The sequence below is a fragment of the Hylobates moloch genome, unplaced genomic scaffold, assembly GCF_009828535.3.
Source record: "Hylobates moloch isolate HMO894 unplaced genomic scaffold, HMol_V3 SCAFFOLD_13, whole genome shotgun sequence".
Classification (NCBI taxonomy): Eukaryota; Metazoa; Chordata; class Mammalia; order Primates; family Hylobatidae; genus Hylobates; species Hylobates moloch.
The window spans coordinates 47716394-47739196 of NW_026652288.1; the positions used below are offsets into that span (position 1 = coordinate 47716394).

Consider the following 22803-nt stretch of genomic DNA (forward strand, 5'->3'; position numbering starts at 1 on the left):
GAGACAGAGTCTTGCTCTGTCACCCAGGATGGAGTGCAGTGGTGCAATCTTGGCTCACTGCAACCTCCATCTCCCAGGTTTAAGCAGTTCTCCTCCCTCAGCCTCCTGAGAAGCTGGGACTACAGGCGCCTGCCACCATGCCTGGCTAATTTTTGTATTTTTTTTTTTTGTAGTAGAGGCGGGGTTTCATCATGTTGGCCAGGCTGGTCTTGAACTCCTGACCTCAGGTGATCCGCCTGCCTCGGCCTCCCAAAGTGCTAGGATTACAGATGTTGAGCCAGTTTCCCAGCCCAGCTGGGAAGGAAGTCTTTTTTTTTTTTTTTGAGACAGAGTCTCTATCTGTCGCCCAGGCTGGAGTGCAGTGGCACGATCTCAGCTCACTGCAGCCTCCGCCTCCCGGGTTCAAGCAATTCTCTTGCCTCCCAAGTAGCTGGGATTACAGACGCATGCCGCCACACCTGGCTAATTTTTAAATTTTTAGTAGAGATGGCGTTTCACCATGTTGGCCAGGATGGGCCTGATCTGCTGACCTCATGATCTGCCCACCTCGTCAGGAAGTCTTAATTTAGCCTCCAACCATCTCCTTTCCACTCTATTGTGGGAATGTCAGAGTGCCCTCTTCTGGTAAGAGGGAGATGTTTTGTCAATTTTCCCCATTTAGAAATGGAATATTTTCACTTGAAGATTTTTTGTACCCTCACTATGTTGGATGCTGTGGAGTAGATTCCAGAATTAATCTTACTTATTAGACATGATCAGTTCTTACCTTTAAGGAGCAATGACTTCCAGGCCAGGCATGGTGTCTCATGCCTGTAATCCCATCACTTTGGGAGGCCAAGGAGGGTAGATCACTTGAGGCCAGGAGTTCGAGACCAGCCAGCCTGGCCAACATGGCGAAACCCCATCTCTACTAAAAATACAAAAATTAGCCAGGCATGAGGTGCACATCTGTAATCCCAGCTACTTGGAAGGCTGAGGTATGAGAATCGCTTGAACCCAGGAGGCAGAGGTTGCAGTGAGCCGAGATTGCGCCACTGCACTCCAGCCTGGGCAACAGAGCGAGACTGTCTCAAAACAACAAAACAAAAAAAGGAGCAATGACTTCTGCCTTCATACAGGCTAAGGTTTTTAATTCAAAAGTCCTTAACTTTTATTATGTTATTGGTCTCTCTGGCTGTTTCTCCTAGTGTCCGTCAGGGGCACTTGGCCTTAAAATTTCCAGTGGGGTATAGATATTGCAGAAACCAGCTGCAAGAAGCACTGTAGCCTGTGGTGGTGCTGGGTACTGCAGGGTATTTTTTCTCCTGCATGTACACGTAGGTATACTTTATGTGCATTTTTGTGTGTATCCTTTGTGGTATGTCCTTATATCTTTTGGGTCACTGTGGTTACATCTATTCATCTTCAAATGCAACGTCTTTGAACCATAAACAAATCAAGTGAAAAGAATTTTTCATTACCTACTCTGACTGTCATACTAGGTTAATTTAAGTAAACTAAAACAACAGTTCTGGAAGTTGGCAACACTAGAAATCTGGACTAGGGTTAGTAGAAAGAGATAATTAATGTAGGCTTCCCACATCAAAAGAAATGGGGAATCCCTCTTTATCGTCTGTTTTCCTTGCTTCTTTGGAATTTTCTCAGTTTTTTCTCCTTTGTTCCTAGTTACCTGGTTGATCCTAGGCTTCTGACTGACCCCTTGTACTTTTCCTAGTGGGACCTTGTGTTCTACCCATATCCTCTGAAATACTGTATTCACCATATGGATTTTATAGGTCTTTAATCCCTGCTTGTGGAAATCTAAGAGGAGGTGGAAAAAGGGAAACAAGTGCTTCTTGTGCCTCATTTACCCTATACTGAAAAGATAGACAGCAGGCATAACCCACAAGGGCCCCTCTGTCACCTTCAGAGGACAGTTGCCCGCCCTTCTGTCATGTAGCAACATGGTCACTTTTCCAAAAATAAAGGCAGGGATTAGGATTGGCTGTTCCTGGAACAACTGTTCTGGTTTATTAATACATTTTTGTAGTTGCCCTGTTTACCCCCACGCCTGAACTTTAATTCCTTCACTATAGTATGAGACATAACTCTAACCCCAGGAAAAACTTCTCCCATTAAAATGATGAGTTGCAGGTCCCTTGAGGTTTCTACAGGGGTGCTTGTCTGGGGAAGATGCACACAGACATGAAATGGCAGTGATACCTATACAGAGACACCCAACTCACAGTGACACAGCAGCATGGACAGAGTGAAATCCATACAGAAATAGCCTCTCACATATTTACTGGCTCATTGTTTAGCTGAGGGGTTTCCAAAGCTGAGACTGCTCTTTCATCTTCCATTTAGTGAAGATATCCTACTCCCCCACCAAAAAAAGGAAAAATACCAAGATATTATTGGATTCTATCTTTTAATTTGGGAAAGATGCCTGTGGATTTTATTTCTCCAAACAATTCCTTTCCATAGATGTGATTTCTGGTGGTAAGAAGCCTATCAGTCTTCTACCTCAGTGATTTAAAAAAACAAAAAAACAAAAACGAAAAACAATTCTGCCAGACATAAATGTCATCTGTTTGTATTTATGCGGTTTGCTGTGCCCAATCGACCTTTCTGCCCAGGTTTAATGATGCCACTTAAAAAGCCATTCACACATCCCCTCTCCTTTCAGAGCTTTCAAGCTGAAATTGATTTCCTTATTCAACCCCCCTCTCCCCCTTCCCACCGGCTGCCAACCCATGCTCCTTCCCCAAACCTGATTATATGGAAGTGCTGTCACTGGGCAGTGGTTTTGTTTTTTTTTTGTTTTTTTTTTTGCCACGTCTATTAAGAAGTAGCGACAGTTCAGCTGCTAACAGATGCCACCTGCTTTGGGCTCGAGGAAGAGAAACATAAAAATCAGCTCATCAGTGGAGTAGTGCTCTGTGTCCTCAGCTAAGTGAAGGAACAATGCTTCAGGCCAGCAGGGGAGGACTCAGTGTGGGGAGGAGCTCAGGACAGAGGCTGCAACTAAAAACCCTGGCTTTGTTTTTGTTGGGATCAGAGATAAATAATATGAGGACTTTGTTTTCTTTCCCTCTCCCTGTGACCTCCCTAATAGCTCCTTATGGCTACCTGCTGGTATTAGAGCTTCCACTGCCTTGCTTATGCTTATTCCTCCACACTCACCCCCTTCTCCACCTTTCCTGGCCCAGGGCATTAGGCTCAGATTATGAGCTACTTTCTAGAAAAACAATACATTTAATTATTCTTACATTGGACCCTCAGGTAGCAATGAGGTATTTGAATACCTTCTAGAAAAACAATAGATTTAATTATTTTTACAGTAGACCCTCAAGTAGCAATGAGGTATTTGAATAAGGTCAATTGCAATTTTGTTGGTAGAGGATGTTGAAGCAGGTGAGCGATTCTTAGGATGGGGAAATAAAATGCCCAGAAAAACTACAGTAAGGGGAGAGTTGTTAAATGCATGACACTCCACAACTGTGCAGTTTTCCTATGGCCCTACTACAACCTATGCCCATGAATACTCTATCTACCTGGGCAGGAGATGGGGATATGTGAGCCTATTGCACTGAGTATTTGTGCTCTCTGATTGGATGAACCCTAGAGGGTCAGGGGTACAAATGGTCTGGGGAATATGATATGACAGATGCTGTCTCCTGAGCTTCTCTCTCAGACCTCCCACCATTTCTTTTCCTTTCTTTTGACTGATACTACCTGAGAAAAACAATCACACTCACTTCCCAGCATGACTGGTGCCCAGGGCAGAGGCTGCAACATTTCCCATCATAGGAAGCAATTTGATGACAGCAGCAGTGGCAGCCCTGGAGCATCGAGCCATGAAAACAGCAGCATTGCAGCAGGTTTTCAAGCTAGTAACCCCCAATTCCCATTTCTCCACCACCACCCACATGTGAACTCAGCTTCAACAGGAATATAGCCTGGGAGGTCAGGAATAAACCCTCACTCTAGATAATCCGTTGCGGAGAAGCAGAGCCCTAGCCCATCCCTCCCAGCAGGGACCGTCCATCAAACTGCTTGACCCTGACTCTTTACCTTGCTTTTCACCATGAAGATTTAGGTCTTAATGTTCCTCATTATTAAGGCCTTCCCTTCTCCTACCCTGTGGGAGGATGAGTCTATCCATGGTTGCCAGTGCCAAAACCCCAAGGTCGCATTCAGTCAGCCACCTGAACCTGTCAGTGTAACCTTCAGAGGGTCCGACTTTCACTCCATTCCTGCTGGCATTGCCCTAATTTCAAATCTCTTCATTCTGTTTCAGCAGGCTTTTTTTTTTTTTTTTTTTTGAGACAGGGTCTCATTCTGTCACCCAGTCTGGAGTGCAATGGCATAATCACGGCTCACTGCAACCTCAACCTCCCAGGCTCAAGTGATCCTCTCACCTCAGCCTCCTGAGCTGCTGAGACTACAGGTGCATGCCACCATGCCCAGCTAATTTTTGTATTTTCTGTAGAGATGGGGTTTCACCATGTTGCCCAGGCTAGTCTTGAACTCCTGGGCTCAAGCAGTCCACCTGCCTCGGCTTCCCAAAGTGCTGGGATTACAGCCATGAGCCACTGTGCCCGATCTTCAGTAGCTTCCTAAATGGTCTTTCTTGCTGCTAGTCTCTCTCCCTAGCTATCCTACATTTGGCCGTTTGAGTTAGCTCTCCAAAGCATAGCTCTCCCAACACCTACAGGATAAAGTCCAAACATCTTACCAGAATGTGCTTCAACCTCTGACACCAACTATTTGTTTAATGTCTGACTCTTTAATAGACTGTCCATTCTATCAGGGCAGGGACAGCCTTGTTTTTTGTACACTCAGTGCCCAACATAGGAACTAGCACATAGCAAATGTTCAATAAGAGTTTGTTAAATAAACGTGTCTCATCTCCTACTGCTTCCCCTATATGGCCCCTGTGGCTTAGCACCTTGAATCATTTGTCAGTTCCTGAATATGACATACATCTCCATGCCATTCCCTCTGCTTAAAATGCTTCCCAACTTACCCCATTCTTGGCCAAGACATACTTTCTGGGTCTGGCATAGTGAAACTACGTGCATTTATCTTCTCCAGAACAACAGAGGTCACTGGCTTATCTATAGCCATTACCAGAAAAGCCTGCACGTGTCTGCAGCCCTGGCCCATGGCCCAGACCAGGACCCATACCATGCCTAGACATTTGAGCAATCTGACCTGGGCATTTGGTTATAGCCAGCGTTGACAGAATGGAGTAGTTTTCTGCCAAGCATACCAAAGTACCCCTCACCAGGTGAAGGCCAGGGGAGCACTGGCATCTGGGGCTCATACCCCTTCCACTCAAACTTCTACTGGTCTGAGAAGATGAAGTCAGAAGCCACATCAGCAGCCATCTCAGGTTCCTGGCAAGACGTAGCTTGAGTGACCCTGAGGCAATGGGTGGATTTATTTGCTGCTTTCCCACTCAGGGCTAGCTGGAAGGCAAAAATACAGTTTGAATTTGTAACCAACTGCTTTCTTCCTGCCCTTCAGGAGTGTCACCTTCTGGACCAGGTGTAGTGGTCATGCAGCTGAATGTCCCCAATGGACCCCAGCCCCCTCAGAACCCATCCATGGTCCAGTGGAGTCATTGTAAATACTACAGCATGGACCAGCGGGGGCAGAAGCCTGGAGACCTGTACAGTCCTGACAGCAGCCCCCAGGTGAGTGCAGCACTCAGCCTTGTCTTAGCAAGGAGATGACCGTATTCTTCCCAGGGCACAATGTTTGCTATTGACTGAGCAGCCTCTTTTACATGTCTTTTCCTGGGTACTTTTTGGGGAGAAACACAAGAAATAGAGAGCATCCTCTTTTAAGGAACCTAATATATAAGGTGGCAGGTGGGATACACACTTGAAAATGCTCAGAGAATACTTAAATCAATATGCCAGAAATGGATATTAAAATAACATAAATGGGCCAGGCACGGTGGCGCACACCTGTCATCTCGGCACTTTGGGAGGACGAGGCAGGAGGATCACTTGAGGGTCAGGAGTTTGAGACCAACATGGTGATACCCCGTCTCTACTAAAAATTAAAAAATTAGCCAGGCGTGATGGTGGGCACCTGTAATTCCAGCTACTCGGAAGGCTGAGGCAGGAGAATCGCTTGAACCTGGGAGGCAGAAGCTGTAGTGAGCTGAGATTGCACCACTGCACTCCAGCCTGTCTGGGTGATAGAGCAAGACTCCATCTCAAAATAAATAAATAAATAAATAAATAAATAAATAAATAAATAAATAAATAAATAAAATAGCATAAATGAATTAAGGACTGAGGTTGCAGTTTGAAAGAAGAGTCTGACTTTGGCAGAGTTCAGCAAGAGAAACTTATTTCCTGAGAGAGGTGAATTTTAAGCCAAGCCATAGGAATATCCAGAGGGTAATGTTTGATGTTTATGTGACGTGTGCTCCTCTTTTCCACAGGCCAACACACAAATGAGCAGCAGCCCTGTCACATCTCCTACCCAGTCTCCAGCACCCTCTCCTGTCACCAGCCTCAGCAGCGTCTGCACAGGACTCAGTCCCCTGCCTGTCCTCACACAGTTTCCCCGGCCTGGGGGTCCAGCACAGGGTAGGGGGTTGGATTAGTGCTGGCTGCTGTGGAATTCACCTTTCACATCCCATTCCCAATTGCAGAGATTGAAAGAGTAACAACAGGCAGGGGACCAGTGTAGATGATCCAATTCTGGGAGCTAACTCTTCCTTTAACCTCCCTGTATAGGCCTTGGACACTTGCCCCTCTCTAGTGCTGTCCATGCTTAACTTTATTTAGCCTTCTTTACATACTTAGTACTTACAACCAAGTAGGTGAAAAGAGCTGGAGAAAATAAGTTCACTGAACTTTCTAATGACCAAAGAGTTTAACCTAATATCAGTACCAAGTCTGAGGGCTGGGAATGTGGGGCTTTGTAAGAAACGGTATGGTCTTAGAAAAGGAAACACTAGATTTGGTTTCAGAAGTTCCAGTCTCACCACTAACTAGCTTTGTGATGTTCAGCAAGTTGCATAAACTCAGAAGTAGACCTCAGTTCCTAGTCTGTAAAATGGGGTTAATCACACATAAGATGGGAATTTTATCTGCTTTCTGCCCTAGCTGTCACAAGCAGTATAAAAATGAGAATGTAGTTTAAAAACTTCAAAGTGCTGGCCAGGCGCAGTGGTTCATGCCTGTAATCCCAGCACTTTGGGAGGCCGAGGTGGGCGGATCACCTGAGGTTGGGAGTTCAAGACCAGCCTGACTAACATGGAGAAACCTCATCTCTACTAAAAATACAAAATTAGCCGGGCGTGGTGGTGCATGCCTGTAATCCCAGCTTCTCGGGGGGCTGAGGCAGGAGAATCACTTGAACCCGGGAGGCGGAGGTTGTGGTGAGCTGAGATTGTGCCATTGCACTCCAGCCTGGGCAACAAGAGCAAAACTCCGTCTCAAAAAATAAAAAATAAAAAAAAATAAAGTGCTTTGAAATGTAATATTTATCAATAATAGGTAACACTTAATGGTACTTAATATGTACCAGGCATTGCTATAAATGCTTTATGTGCTTATATTTGTTTAACCTTTCCAGCAACATTACTGAGAGAAAAAAATACCCAACATCGGATCATATTTCCAGTAACAGAGCCACTATTTTAACCCAGGCAGTCTGGCTCCAAGTCTGTGCTCTTGTCTACTGTGCTTATACTGCCTCTCACATGAGTCAGAAACTTGAACCCTGGGTTTAGGGGTTGGGAGAATCTATATAAGAGATAAAAGACAGCCGGGTGCAGTGGCTCACGCCTGTAATCCCAGCACTTTGGGAGGCCGGGGCAGGCAGATCGCCTGAGGTCAGGAGTTCAAGACCAGCCTGGCCAATGTGGTGAAACCCCATCTCTACTAAAAATACAAAAAAAAATTAGCCAGGCGTGGTGGCACATGCTTGTAATCCCAGCTACTCGGGAGGCTGAAGCAGGAGAATCGCTTCCTGGGAGGCAGAGGTTGCAGTGAGCCGAGATCATGCCATTGCACTCCAGCCTGGGTGACAAGTGAAACTCTGTCTCAAAAAAAAAAAAAAAAAAAACGAGATAAAAGACATTCATAAGGGTCTGTAAGTTTCTTCCCTGGTCATTTTCATAGGACTGTTGTCCACAATGGATAGTGCCTTTCTTCAAGGATGATGGGACCTAGTAGTCCCATTTGTCTGTGAGACACAGTTGAGAGCCAAAGGATTTAGGAAGAGAAACAACTCTTATACCAGTTACATGGGCATTTCCATCATAGAAAATTAGGAATAGTATGCATTGTTGCTATCTCCAAAGCCCCTTGAAGTCTTATGAAAGTCACACTATGAAGCTTAAGCTCCCAGAAAACCAATTGCTCTTACTCCCTAGGTGATGGGCGCTACTCCCTTTTGGGCCAGCCATTACAGTACAATCTGTCCATCTGCCCTCCCTTGCTCCATGGCCAGTCAACTTACACGGTGCACCAGGTAAGGGTGTCCACCAGCAACCGTAGGGCCATCAGACCTCCCTTCTTATTTGGGTGCCTGTCTCTGAGCTTCAACCAGCTGGGTGTACAAGGGAAATAACACAGAATGAACAAAGTGGGAGCCTTGCCGTACCTCCTATACTCATGTCTCCCAACCGACCCCCATGCCAAGAGGGAGGGGCTCTTTGTTTCTCAGTCGCTGCTCCATGGCCAACCTGACTGCCTGGTGGGGTGGGGTCCTCTGGGTTGGTGCTACTCCACAATCTCTCAGGCAGACATTATGATGCAAGGCAGTCAATGTTGTTTACATGGGATGAGAGTCGTCTTTCAAATGTTGAAGGGACAGAGTGGATTGAAGCATGGAAACCGGGGCAAGAGACAAGCACTCAAATCTGCCTCCACTGACCTGGGGACAGCAGATGTTGGTGAGTCACGGGATGCTGAATCCCCAAGAGAAGGTGCCCACCCTTCCGGCACTTAATTACTACTCCAGCATGGGTGGGAAAAGCCAGCTTAGGACAGGGAGTGGAAGTGGGATCCTTTGTGCTCAAAAGCAAGCAGGAACTGGAGAAGAAAACTATCTCAGTCCTCCTTACCAAGCCATCTCAGATTCTGAGGAAGATCATGGTAAAAAGTGGGAATAACACAATTATGGGAGTTGCCTCTCATTAACAAAGAGTTTTCTAATTAGTGTCCTGTCCCTAATCTACGACATCTACCTTTGGTAGTCCTAGACCCAGTTTAGGAGAAGATTGGTAGAGAATATGGGGGAGGAACTCTCGTCCTGCAAGCCTCTCACTAGGTGAACAAGATCTGTCTTGGGATTTGGAGCAATTTCCTAAACAAGGAAAGGAAGGGAAACTTGACTTCCTGAGATGTTAAGAAGGAATATTCTATTTGAGCCAGCCTCTGAGTGGGAAGGGAACTATGGAACATATTTCAGATTGATACATTATTGTTAAAGAACATTAGCAAAAGCCACATTTTCTTCATAGCAGTAGCACCTTGTGAGAGAACTGAGGTATAGGTTCTTAGTTCAGAAACCCGGGATTCTGATTCACAGTCCCTTCTTGCCTACATCTCTGGGCTAGGAGAAGAGAAAGGTTCATTTGTTTTTCTCCTAGTTGCCCTGATCAGAGCTGGGATGGTGGGGAGGGGAAGAAAGGGCTAAGAGAGAAAGGCCAGGCTTTTGAAGACATTGTATACAGATTTAGTCAGCTGGACACTTCTCTGCCGGGCTGCTCTCCAGTCCTTCCTGTCCTATTCCTCTCACAACCATGTCCTTTCTCCTCCCCTTCCAGTCCTGGGGCGGGTGCTGGAGGTGACAGATCTCCCTGAGGGCATCACCCGTACCGAGGCGGACAAACTCTTCACGCAGCTCGCCATGTCTGGCGCCAAGATCCAGTGGCTCAAGGATGCTCAGGGGCTGCCTGGAGGGGGTGGGGGGGACAACAGTGGAACTGCTGAGAATGGCCGCCACTCGGACCTCGCTGCCTTGTACACCATCGTGGCTGTGTTCCCCAGCCCCCTGGCTGCCCAAAATGCCTCCCTTCGTCTCAACAACTCCGTGAGTCGCTTCAAACTTCGAATGGCCAAAAAGAACTATGACCTGAGGATCCTGGAGCGAGCCAGCTCCCAATAAATGGAGGAGGGGAAAGGGACTGTCACAGAAGGAGCAAGGGCAGGGTGGAGGGGGTTGAAGGGTCCTGACAGACCGTAGACAGAGGCAGGCAGTAAGGAAACCAGTGTTAAACTGGAGCCTAAGACAGTGATGAAGATGGAAACAGACAGATACCCACACTGGCATTGGACTCCTTCTTGCTCCCCTGCCATGGGTCCCTTCTTTTTCCCTGGTTGACCCCCCCTTGCATCACTCTTCTTCCCATCCTCTTCTTTTTTTTTTTTTTTGAGACGGAGTTTTGCTCTTGTCACCCAAGCTGGAGTGCAGTGGCACGATCTTGGCTAACTGCAACCTCCAGCTCCTGGGTTCAGGTGATTCTCCTGCCTCAGCCTCCCAAGTAGCTGGCACTACAGACACGTGCCACCATGCCCGGCTAATTTTTGTATTTTTAGTAGAGATGGAGTTTCACCATGTTGGCCAGGCTGGTCTCAAACTCCTGACCTCAGGTGATCCACCCGCCTTGGCCTCCCAAAGTGCTGGGATTACAGGCATGAGCCACTGTGCCCGGCCCCCATCCTCTTCTATCATTTTTCAAATCTCTTCTCCCATCATAAAATTAATTTCTCTCACATTTTTTGGTCAGGTAGAATTGGGAAAGTCCCACACTGTCCTCCTATTACCTTAACATCCCAAGCTTCCTTTCCTTTTTTTGGTCTTTATGAATATATTTATATGGACAGAATTAAGATCAACAAAATTGATTGCCCTATTCTCTCACTTCCCCATCTTGTCTTCCTAGACCCCACAGAGTTAAAACTTGGGACTCCCCCGGCCCCCCCAGAACACTTGTATATTGTTTGTTTGAGGTTTGTGCCGCAGTTAACAGACACAGTATTTAATTGCACATACAGATGTTTGCTGGTTATATTCACTGTAAATTTTATTTAATCTGGTTTTTTGTTTGTTTGGGGGTTATTTGGGGGGAGGTTGGTTTTGTTTTTAAATATAAAAAAAAAAAATCTGTCACTGGACATCAGTCACTGTTTCTCTGTTGCCTCCCTGGTATGGGTAAAGGGTTGGAGGCCCTGGGTAGGTATAGCCCTACAGCTGTTGGAGGTGTTTGTTGTGGGTTGGGATGGCTTTCTCTAACATACGCACACTATTGTTAACACCATTCCCTCTGTCTCATCCTCTTCCCTGTACACGGTTCTGATAGATGGCTAGATCTCTAATGGGACCATGGCTTTGGGCTCTCCCAGTTCTGCCACTGTGGTTCATCGAGCAGATCACTTCTCAACTCTGGATCTGTGTCCATATCAGTAAAATAAGAGACTTGGACTTACTAGGTGACCTCTAAGTTTCCTTCCAGACTATTAATTCTGTGGTACTGTGTACTCATTTAGGGCCCTTGTAGTTGAGTTTTGAGATAGGGTCTTGCTCTGTCACCCAGGCTGGAATGCAGTGGCAGATCTCAGCTGACTGCAGCTGCCTCCCGTGTTCAAGCGATTCTTGTGCCTCAGTCTCCCGAGTAGCTGGGATTACAGGCGCGATCCAACATGCCTGGCTAATTTTTTTTTTTTTTTTTTTTTTGGTATTTTTGGTAGAGACAGGGTTTTACCATGTTGCCCAGGCTGGTCTTGAACTCCTGGGCTCAAGTGATCTCCCGCCTTGGACTCCTAAACTGCTGGGATTACAGACATGAGCCACCACTCCCAGCCCAGCTCATCTTCTGAAAACCCTTTAGGGATGGAGAACTTGGGCTTTTTTTTTTTTTTTTTGAGACGGAGCCTCGCCCTGTCGCCCAGGCTGGAGTGCAGTGGCGCGATATCTCGGCTCACTGCAACTTCCACCTCCCGAGTTCAAGCAATTCTTCTGCCTCAGCCTCCCGAGTAGCTGGGACTACAGGCGTGCCCCACCGTGCCCAGCTAATTTTTGTATTTTTAGTTGAGATGGGGTTTCACCATGTTGGCCAGGCTGGTCTTGAACTCCTGACCTTGTGATCCACCCGCCTCGGCCTCCCAAAGTGCTGTGATTACAGGCGTGAGCCACCGTGCCTGGCCGCCCTTCTTTAATCCTAAAGCCGGAGGATTAGGTTTTACCTGTCAGGGACAGAAGCAGATGTTTATTGCAATGAAAGCTACAGCAACTGAACTCGCAGTGCCAAGATGCTATATTATCCAAACATGCTCAGCAGTCCCTGTCCTCTGTGGCTGAAAAAAGGTGAAGAGCAGAAGTCATCTTGCCTGCAATATGGAGCCTTTCCTTTAGAGCATCTCAAAGCAAGCCCTGTTGTTCTGCAGCCTGTCAAAGCAGGGCCATTAAAGAACCTGCAGAGTCAGAACCATCCTGCACACCCTTTTCAAACTCCCCCCTTAAACAGAAAAAAAAAAGTAGTGGGTGAGAATGACAAAGCACATTGCCCTGCAAATCTCTTGGGTCCAAGTAGCTGTATCCCTAACCATGATCCTACAGGAGCTTGCCTGACCCAGTCTCCAACACAGTCCTTTATTTCTTACAGATACAGGGAATAAAGCAGCACTGCATTGCCACCTCTAAATTCTCTCCCCTGAGATGGGAGTATCTCCTCTTTCATCCATGTCACAGCCCAAAGAGTAGGAGAAGGGTGCACCCCTGTGAGATGAGAATGGCATCTGTCTTTTTGATCCATCAGTTATATACTGAGGCATCAAAGGTGGGAGATGGAATCAGGGAATCAAAAGGGTTTAGGAAGTGTGAGGGTTGGCCATCCTACCTTTAAGAGTTTGCAGTTCTCATGAGGAAGGGGATATTACTTAGAAATGATTTAAAAAATTCCTTATGTGGCAGCTATATGCTTCTGTCCAGTGTTAACTGGCCCTTTTTAATAGCCCTGGTAATTCCCTTCACTCTAAGGACAAAATTTTACAAGGAGGGTGGGGAGATGTCTCTGGGAGCTGCTGGAGGGAATGAAGCAATACTACATATTCTTCACTTTCTTACAGGATAGCAAAGTACTCCTCCAACCACCCACAGATAAAAAGCAATCTAGCCATGCACGGTGGCTCACACCTGTAATCCTAGCACTTTGGGAGGCCGAGGCAGGTGGATCACCCGAGGTCAGGGGTTCGAGACCAGCCTGGCCAACGTGGTGAAACCCCATCTGTACTGAAAATACAAAAATTACCTGGGCGTGGTGGTGGGCGCCTGTAATCCCAGCCACTTAGGAGGCTGAGGCAGGAGAATCACTTGAACTTGGGAGGTTGCAGTGAGCCCGGATCGCTTCATTGCACTCCAGCCTGGGCGACAAGAGCAAGACTCCGTCTCAAAAAAAAAAAAGCCATCTAGTATGGCCGATAGGAGAGCTCTATGAGTTCAAATTAGCCTTTTTTTACCCTGTCTCAAAAAAATAAATGAAAAATAAAAATAAACTCCCCTTAAATGTTAAATGAGCATGAACAGAAACTGTCCCTTCCTGAATTCAGCCATTATTCACCTGTTCGCCTTAGATGAAGAATCAAGGAACAGCAACTCTGGGGGGATGGGAGGAGTTAGGGTCCTGCCCTGCCCCAGACCTCTCAGTGTCCAATTTCTCTGTGTCAGCTGTGTTTCTCAGCTGTCCACTTTCCTCCAGCCCTGTCATTTCAGCCCTGACACCAAGGCAGGAGGCTAGGAGGTCTACAAATAGCGACTGGGTAGCTGGTGTGAACACAGAGGGTACTGGGGGGGCTTAGCCCCCAAGGAAGAGGACCAGTTTTTCCCCAGCACCACCATCAAGGCCTTGGGGCTCCCAGATCCCTCTACAGACTGTGGACTGACTTAGGGAATCCCGGACGTAAGTTACCTCTTCATCCTCTCGATTTCCACGACTGCTCACCCCAGCTGCCCTGATCTATAATCTATTCAGCTTCTTCATTTCTCTCCTTGTCTGTGAGTCGTTTGGGTTTTAGGAGTAAAATTATTATTCTACTCTAGGATGAGTTTGGATTGGAGGGTGGGGTGGGGGTGGGGGTGGGGTGAAGGTAATGAAGTAGTAAGGGAAGGAAAGGCTCGTATTACCCTGAAAACTTAAAATAGCTGAGCCCTGAGGCAGGCTGGGACAGAACTAGGCACAGGGCCCCCAGGGCTCGAGAAAGAAGTAGGGGAGGACAAATGTCTCCAGTCCATCCTTCCTTGTGTGCACACGAGGACACACATTAAACCTCTTGAGGAGAGGAGATCTGGGAAGGTATGCATCACATCTCTGTTGCCCACAGATTCCCAGGAGAAACAAAGTACCTATAGGAAAATGACGTAAACCATGCAGCTTTGAACACTGTGTAAGGGCTGTAAACTATGGGGTCACCCCTCAGGATGGAAGGATGAGTATCAGTTTGAGGAACTAATTGGGAAGCTCTTTAGTCTGTTGGGCATTTTTTATTTATTTTTTTTGTTTTGAGACAGTCTTGCTCTGTCACCCAGGCTGGAAGGCAGTGGCACAATCCCGACTCACTGCAACCTCCGCCTCCTGGGTTCAAGCGATTCTCCTTCCTCAGCTTCCTGAGTAGATGGAATTACAGGTGTCCACCACCACACCTGGCTAACTTTTGTATATTTAGTAGAGATGGAGTTTCACCATGTTGGCCAGGCTAGTCTTGAACTCCTGATCTCTAGTGATCCGCCCGCCTCAGCCTCCCAAAGTGCTGGGATTACAGGCATGCACCACCACACCCGGCCATGTTGAGCTTTTTTCTAGACCTCCATGAAATCTGTTAATAAAACCTGCCAAAGGATCTGTATTTGGCCCAGTGCAGTGGCTCACGCCTGGAATCTCAACAATTTGGGAGGTTGAAACAGGAGGATTGCTTGAGCTAGTTTGGGACCAGCCTAGGCAACAAAGCAAGACCATGTCTCTACAAAAAATAAAAAAGTAGCCAGGTAATGCGCACCTTGTGTTCCAGCTACTCAGGAAGCTGAGGTAGGGGAATCGCTTCAGACTGGGAGGTCAAGGCTGCAGTGAGCTATGATCACGCCACTGCACTCCAGCCTGGGTGACAGAGTCAGACCCCATCCCAACAACAACAACAACAAAATCTCTCATCACATTTCTCCGAAAGCCTCCCCTTTGAGGACCACCCTACTGCAAGGGACAGAAATAAGGGAGAGAAGAATGAAAGGGATTAGATTTCATAGTGGGGTCCAACCTCTTGCAGGATGACAGAAAAGGAGGTGCTGGAGTCCCCTAAGCCCTCCTTCCCAGCAGAGACTCGGCAAAGTGGGGTGAGTCTGGGCCTCTGACCACTGGGTGTGGGGGGCCGGGAAGCCATTACAGCTGAAGAAGAGTGCTTAAATTGATCTCATTTGTGTGTGACTCATTTTTTGCTGGCCAGCACCTGCAGTCCCCAATACCAATACCCCCCTAATCCTGGGGTACCTTCCTTGCCCGAAACTAGAAAACTGTCTAGTTTGCTCTAGCGCCCCCCTACTCTAGAGAGGGTGACAAGTCCTTTTAATATTGGATTTTCTTCACTCCCTCCCTCAGCTACAGCGGCTGAAGCAGTTACTCAGGAAGGGTTCTACAGGGACAAGGGAGATGGAACTTCCCCCAGAGCCCCAGGCCAATGGGGAGGCAGTGGGAGCTGGGGGTGGGCCCATCTACTACATCTATGAGGAAGAGGAAGAGGAAGAAGAGGAGGAGGAGGAGCCACCCCAAGAACCTCCTAAGCTGGTCAACGATAAGCCCCACAAATTCAAAGATCACTTCTTCAAGAAGCCAAAGTTCTGTGATGTCTGTGCCCGGATGATTGTTCGTGAGTCATGAAGGGAAGTGAAAAGAGTATGATATTGAAGGCAGAGGTTTGGGGAGAGGGCATAGGAGAGGAGTATTTGTCGCAGATGGGCTGTGGCTAGAGTTGGCGTAAGGCAATGCTACTAGAGATTGAGCAAGTAGTAGGGTCCCAGACAGAAAAGGGAACCTAAGAGTAGCAGCAGTGGTACAAAGGGAAAGGGCAATCTGGAACCTTATCTGAATTTTCTCCCCCTCTCCCAAGTCAACAACAAGTTTGGGCTTCGCTGTAAGAACTGCAAAACCAACATCCATGAACACTGTCAGTCCTATGTGGAAATGCAGAGATGCTTCGGCAAGATCGTGAGTAGGCTCTGGAGAACAAGGTGTAGAAAGGAGGGGACATGGCCGGGCGCGGTGGCTCACGCCTGTAATCCCAGCACTTTGGGAGGCTGAGGCAGGTGGATCACGAGGTCAGGAGATTGAGACCATCCTGGCTAACACAGTGAAACCCCAACTCTAAATACAAAAAAATTAGCCGGGCGTGGTGGCGGGTGCCTGTTGTCCCAGCTACTCAGGCGGCCGAGGCAGGAGAATGGCGTAAACCCGGGAGGCGGAGCTTGCAGTGAGCCGAGATTGCGCCACTGCACTCCAGCCTGGGTGACAGAGCGAGACTCCGTCTCAAAAAAAAAAAAAAAGAAAAAAAAGAGGGGACATGTCACCAGCCAGCTACCCCTTGCTGGTCTCTCCTCCATCCCATTCATTTCTCTGTTTTTTCTTTCTCAGCCCATCTCTTTTTCTGAGAAAGGGTGAGCACTCATGGGAGAGGTGGGCTTCTGGACCTTACTTTGCTACCTCTAATGCTTCCTCCCATCCCATCCTACAGCCGCCTGGTTTCCATCGGGCCTATAGTTCCCCACTCTACAGCAACCAGCAGTACGCTTGTGTCAAAGATCTCTGTAAGTGCCCTTTATGGAACATGAGGGAATGGGCAAGCCTAGACATGGTTTCATGCCATATCTAGCTTTGGGAGCCAAATTCTGAAACAGAAACTTTCTATTTCCCATAATTCTCCCTCAGCCTCACATTTTTATATCCATTTGGATGCAGAGGCAATATCCCCATTTTACAGCAGAGGGAGATAAGATTTAGTTGCAACTACATACAATTAGCAAGAGGTAGAGCCAAGACTGGAATCTTCAGTTGCTAGCTTCAGAATCTGTACTCTTTATGTGCAAAATCATTTCTAAGCAAGAACAAGGATTCTAGATTGTCCTCATCCTTAACAGAGTCATATCAGACTCGGGGCAAGACCCAAAGGCTGCAGGCACCCTGGGCAGGTTCATAATTTGACAACCCTTAAAAGCATATTCATTGACAAATTTGCTCAACATTTATTTGGAGGAGAGGCTGAACTCTGTGAAGAGCATGGGTGAACAAGAAGAACCTATTGGTGGCAGCACCTCAGCTTACACATGCCATTCAGCAGAACAAAGCCAGCAGTTAAGGGCCCATTCTCCTTAGAAGGAGAATAGTGATTCTGCGCATGTCTCAACTCCCAAGCAACCAAAGTTGTCTTTCAAACGTCATATAATGCTCTGCCTGGAAGGAGTTCTAATAAATACTTTTCTCCCTCACATTACATCACCAGTGATATTTTTAGAATCCTTTATAGATTGGTATCCTGGGTATTGCCCAGCTGACTCTTCCCTAATCTTCCCCCGCGGTGCCCCCACCACCACCCAACACACACATGGGTATCCATCTACTCAATCCTGCCTCTCCCTTCCTTTCCTCCAAGCCTTTCTCTGCCTCCCCAATAATGTCTTCTTTCTCCTCCCATTCGATTAGCTGCTGCCAATCGCAATGATCCTGTGTTTGAAACCCTGCGCACTGGGGTGATCATGGCAAACAAGGAACGGAAGAAGGGACAGGCAGATAAGAAAAATGTGAGCACTGTACCTCCCCACGAGGTCCTTCCCAGAGATCCCATGGAGCAGGTCATTTTCCCATTTGGAAAGCTGACAGAAGTAATAGATTGTCTTCCCCTAAAATTGCACAAAACTCGGCCGGGCATGGTGGCTCACGCCTGTAATCCCAGCACTTTGGGAGGCCAACACGGATGGATCATGAGGTCAGGAGATCGAGACCATCCTGGCCAACATGGTGAAACCTCGTCTCTACTAAAAATACAAAAATTAGCCAGGCATGGTGGTGTGTGCCTGTAATCCCAGCTACTCGGGAGGCCGAGGCAGGAGAATCACTTGAACCCAGGAGGCGGAGGTTGCAGTGAGCTGAGATCATGCCACTGCACTCCAGCCTGGGTGACAGAGTGAGACTCCATCTCAAAAAAAAAAAAAAAAGCCAGGTGAGGTGGCTCACGCCTGTAATCCCAGCGCTTTGGGAGGCCGAGGTGGGTGGATTACCTGAGGTCAGGAGTTTGAGACCAGTCTGGCCAACATGGTGAAACCCCGTCTCTACTAAAAATACAAAAATTAGCCAGGCGTGGTGGCACACGCCTGTAATCCCAGCTACTCGGGAGGCTGAGGCAGGAGAATCACTTGAGCCCAGGAGGCAGAGGTTGCAGTGAGCCGAGATGGTGCCACTGCACTCCAGCCTAGCCGACAGAGCGAGACTCTGTCTCAAAAAGAAAAAGAAAAGAAAAGAAAAAAAATTGCACATAACCCAACAGACATATTTTTTCATGCAATTTTAGGGTGTTTTGGAACCTGCTGCAGCTCACTATGGGCCTCTGGTTAAGAACTCCAGCCGTAGATTATGTTTTCTCAGCTTCCTTCTGAAATTGTTAGATTAGCCACCATAACCACCTGAAGGCTAGGCCCAAAGTCTTTGGCATTGCTGGGTGACAGAGGCAAGAGCTGTGCTTTTGGATGTAGGGAAGAGAACTTGTCATGCCAAGTAACTGGAGAATTCTAGAGCCATGCAAGGATCCATGAAGATCATCTGGTCTGACCTGTTCATTTTACAGATGATGAAACTGAGGCACAAAGCTACTGGCCAAGATAAACCTCATTTCCTTTTGTAACAGGGTTACTAGGTTGGTGATGCCATAGATTTGCATTCAGTTCAGCAAGGAATTTGTTAGAATATTCTTATATCTTTCTGGACAACCAGGGTGGACTAGTATGGATGATGGTTACAGTTAGGTGGACTCCTAAAATTGGTTGAGTGGCAGAACCCAGAGTCCAGGTCCTTTCAGCATTATACAGCTAGAGGGAGATTTCTGATGCCTTATAACATGGTTTAGATATAATGAAGTTACAAATTATATATTCATGCTGGGTGTGGTGGTTCACGCCTGTAATCCCAGCACTTTGGGAGGCCGAAGTGGGCAGATTGCCTGAGGTCAGGAGTTCGAAACCTGCCTGGCCAACATGGTGAAACCCTGTCTCTACTAAAAATACAAAAAAAAAAAATACAAAAAAATCCAAGTGTGGTGGCGCTCGCTTGTAATCCCAGCTATTTGGGAGGCTGAGGCAGGAGAATCGCTTGAACCCGGGAGGCGGAGGTTGCAGTGAGCCACTGCACTCCAGCCTGGGGCAGAAAGTGAGACCCTGTCAAGAAAAAAAAAAAAAAAAAAAAGGAAGGAAGGAAAGAAGGAAGGAAGGGAAAAGAAAAGAGAAAAGAAAAGAAAAGATAAATGTACATATTTGATCAAAAAAATCAACTGCAAAAAACAGAACTAGAAATCTGGCCTCAAACTTGTTGATATGGAGGTTGGACACAGATAAGGGATTTCTGTGGAGTGAATTAATGACTTATAAGGCACTAGCAGTGTGATTTGGCTGCTTCCAGAAGGGCTAACATATTCTTGGGTTATATTCTTTTAAGGGAATTATAAAAATTGTGCTGCTCTTTTTTTTTTTTTTCTTTTAAGACGGAGTTTCGCTCTTGTTGCCCAGGCTGGAGTGCAATGGCACGATCTCGGCTCACCGCAAACTCCACCTCCCAGGTTCAAGCGATTATCCTGCCTCAGCCTCCCAAGTAGCTGGGATTACAGGCATGCGCCACCATGCCTGGCTAATTTTGTATTTTTAGTAGAGAGGAGGTTTCTCCATGTTGGTCAGGCTGGCCTCGAACTCCCGACCTCAGGTGATCCACCCACCTCAGCCTCCCAAAGTGCTGGGATTACAGGCATAAGCCACCGCGCCTGGCCATGCTGCTCACTTTTTACTTCCACACTGGAGTATTTTTAAAGGCTGACAGCATAGTCAAGGACCTGGAATCTGGTAGTGAATTCTCTGTCATTTAGCTACATTCAAGCAGAATGTGGGTGACCCACCTGATAGGATGTTTTAGAGAAAGTCCCTGCATGGCCGGGCGCAGTGGCTCACGCCTGTAATCCCAGCACTTTGGGAGGCCGAGGCTGGCGGATCATGAGGTCAGGAGATCGAGATCATCCTGGCTAACACGGTGAAAACCCGTCTCTACTAAAAATACAAAACATTAGCCGGGCGTGGTGGCGGGCGCCTGTAGTCCCAGCTACTCGGGAGGCTGAGGCAGGAGAATGGCGTGAACCCAAAGGCGGAGCTGGCACTGAGCCGAGATTGTGCCACTGCACTCCAGCCTGGGTGACAGAGGGAGACCCCATCTCAAAAAAAAAAAAAAAAAGAGAAAGTTCCTGCATTAGGCAGATGGCTGGACTAGATATTTCCTCCAAGGCCTCTTCCATCTCTGAGATCCCATTATTCTATAGTTCTCTGACCTGATTATAGAGAGCCAGGGCATGTGTTCCCAAGACAGCGTCTCCCTAACTCTGGTGCCCCCTCCAGCCTCTAGCAGCCATGATGGAGGAGGAGCCAGAGTCGGCCAGACCAGAGGAAGGCAAACCCCAGGATGGTGAGTGTCACCCACCTCCATCCAGAGATGGAGTAGGATCAGAGGCTCAGCTGTGGAACAGAGGGTGGAGGAGCAAAGGGCAGGCCAGCTTTGGATAGATGAGGCCCTTCCACAGAAGGGTAAGAGAATAAGAATTGCCCTCCAGGAGACAGACAATTCGTTGGTGTTTCCTATCCCAGGAAACCCTGAAGGGGATAAGAAGGCTGAGAAGAAGACACTTGATGACAAGGTAAGAATCCTTCCTCCCTGCAAGGAACCCAGTTCTCTCCCCAACCCAGCTCTGACACCACCACTCATGGCCCTGGCAGAAGCTCACTCTTTAACTCCTAGGCTTCCCATCACCTTTGACCCACTCTCTCCATCACCTTGCACACCCACCCACAACCAAAACACTTCTGTCAGTTCAGGGACCTAGAAGAGAGTTGGAGTGTAGAGTGTGTGGTGAATGTCCCTGCCTTGGAATCCTGCCCCTCAGTGTGGGGTAGAGGAGCCCTAAGACTCATCATTCCCTTTCACCCCCAGCACAAGCAGCCTGGCTTCCAGCAGTCTCATTACTTTGTGGCTCTCTATCGGTTCAAAGCCCTGGAGAAGGACGATCTGGATTTCCCGTGAGAGGCCTTGGGGCAGGGGGCTGGTACTGTGGAGTGAAGAGGAAAGAGCTGGGTTCCCCCAAGGGAAAGGAAAAGGGGGGACTCAGGGCTTGGAGCCTATTGATGCTGGACCCGGGGCACAGCAGGGGACCTGCTATGTGAGTGAGGCCCCTCCCTTCCCCTCCCAGGCCAGGAGAGAAGATCACAGTCATTGATGACTCCAATGAAGAATGGTGGCGGGTGAGAGAAATGGCTAGGGCTAGGGTGGAGTGTGGGTTGAGTCCAGAACCCGACATTGAGAGATGGACTCTCCCTACTATCTTCCCTAGGGGAAAATCGGGGAGAAGGTCGGATTTTTCCCTCCAAACTTCATCATTCGAGTCCGGGCTGGCGAACGTGTGCACCGCGTGACGAGATCCTTCGTGGGGAACCGCGAGATAGGGCAGATTACTCTCAAGAAGGACCAGGTAGGCTGTTGCCCCAACCGAATCCCAGGCCTGAATGCTCCCTAGCCCACCACACTCCCTGGAGAGCTTAACCATTAATGAGACGAGGGTGAGCCCCGGCTCCCCTGCTGTCCTCTCCTACCTTTTCCTTTGATTCCTCTCCTACTTCTGATCCTTTAATCTTCTAGATCGTGGTGCAGAAAGGAGATGAAGCGGGCGGCTACGTCAAGGTCTACACCGGCCGCAAGGTGGGGCTGTTTCCCACCGACTTTCTGGAGGAGATTTAGGCGTGCGGGCGCCTGCAAGCGGGAGACACCCACACCCCATTCTGGGCGGGCCCAGTGGAGTTTGGGGAGGGGGGCGAAAGCAACGGGACTGCTGGGAGAGGAGGGGTAGGAAGGCCTGCCTGAGCGCGACGGGGCTTCCGGGAAGGGACTGGTTCTCGCCCCCTTCCCCAGCCTGGGGCCTCGGATACCTGCTGCCCAGAGCAGCCCGGACCCGAAACCTTTCAGGCCCCGCTTGCAAGAGCTGGAAGAAAACGCGTATCTACTAGGAGGAGCGAGGGACTGGGGCGGGGGCGGGGGCGAGGGAGGGCGAACTGTCGAATGTTGCAAATTTATTAAACTTTTGACAAAACTTCGAAAAGTTGTTATTTAACTGGGGTTGAGGAGAGGGCCTGCGGAGGGGTGGAGAATCCTCCCTAGCTGTCCCGCCTCGTTACCATTGGGTAACCTGAGACCCATCTAGGCTGAGGTTGGCGGGAGGTGGGAAGTGCGCCCGCCAGGTGAGGCCTCTGTAGTCAGTAAAGAAAGGGGAGGGCGGGGCTGGAGTCACCGCCCCCGCGCCGCAGCGATTGGGAGCAGGATCTTGTAGTAGGGTAAGTTCCCCCTTGCTCTTGGCGATTTAGCCACAGGCAGCCCCTTGCATTTCGGAATCTGGCTTGGTGCCGAGCTAGGCCGCCAGGGGGCGATGCAAGATCTCGGTTGGAGAGCGAGGGATGGGGAGGGGGTGGAGGGTGGGTAAGGGGAGAGAACCAGAGACACCAAGCCCGAGACCCTGG

The 22803-nt window shown here is 48.3% G+C and overlaps 2 protein-coding genes across 25 annotated transcripts in view; both read left to right on the forward strand.

Moving 5' to 3' along the window:
- R3HDM2 (R3H domain containing 2) overlaps nt 1-11879 on the forward strand; it is a 183436-nt gene extending 171557 nt beyond the window's left edge. For all 21 annotated transcript variants that reach the window (XM_058426225.1, XM_058426226.1, XM_032173278.2 and 18 more), the window contains 5 exons: nt 5515-5684; nt 6446-6593; nt 8390-8487; nt 8827-8911; nt 9788-11879. In XM_058426225.1, coding sequence (XP_058282208.1) covers nt 5515-5684; nt 6446-6593; nt 8390-8487; nt 8827-8911; nt 9788-10128 — 842 coding nt within the window. In that variant the 3' untranslated portion in view covers nt 10129-11879. The remainder of the gene's footprint in view (nt 1-5514; nt 5685-6445; nt 6594-8389; nt 8488-8826; nt 8912-9787) is intronic.
- On the forward strand, nt 11875-22803 carry STAC3 (SH3 and cysteine rich domain 3). Of its 4 annotated transcripts, none has more exons than XM_058426233.1 (12): nt 11875-12799; nt 13089-15342; nt 15605-15872; nt 16113-16210; nt 16734-16806; nt 17699-17796; nt 20641-20707; nt 20887-20936; nt 21230-21315; nt 21486-21537; nt 21627-21764; nt 21932-22803. In XM_058426233.1, exons 2-12 carry the CDS (start codon nt 15277-15279, stop codon nt 22028-22030), a joined length of 1095 nt encoding a protein of 364 aa, XP_058282216.1. In that variant the 5' UTR covers nt 11875-12799; nt 13089-15276; the 3' UTR covers nt 22031-22803. The 4 variants fall into 4 exon arrangements, with proteins under 4 accessions (XP_058282216.1, XP_032029204.1, XP_058282217.1 ...); XM_032173313.2 differs by having other exon boundaries at nt 11875-13918; nt 15276-15342; nt 21932-22802; XM_058426234.1 differs by lacking the exons at nt 20641-20707; nt 21230-21315 and having other exon boundaries at nt 11875-15342.

What these genes read in the sequence shown, in the direction of transcription:
- STAC3 (XM_058426233.1), top strand. Translation starts at nt 15,277, where the DNA reads ATGACAGAAAAGGAGGTGCTGGAGTCCCCTAAGCCCTCCTTCCCAGCA. An exon ending in AGAGATGCTTCGGCAAGATC is followed by an intron (nt 16,211 to 16,733) that starts GTGAGTAGGCTC and finishes CCCATCCTACAG; the next exon opens with CCGCCTGGTTTCCATCGGGC. An exon ending in GGAAGGCAAACCCCAGGATG is followed by an intron (nt 20,708 to 20,886) that starts GTGAGTGTCACC and finishes TTCCTATCCCAG; the next exon opens with GAAACCCTGAAGGGGATAAG.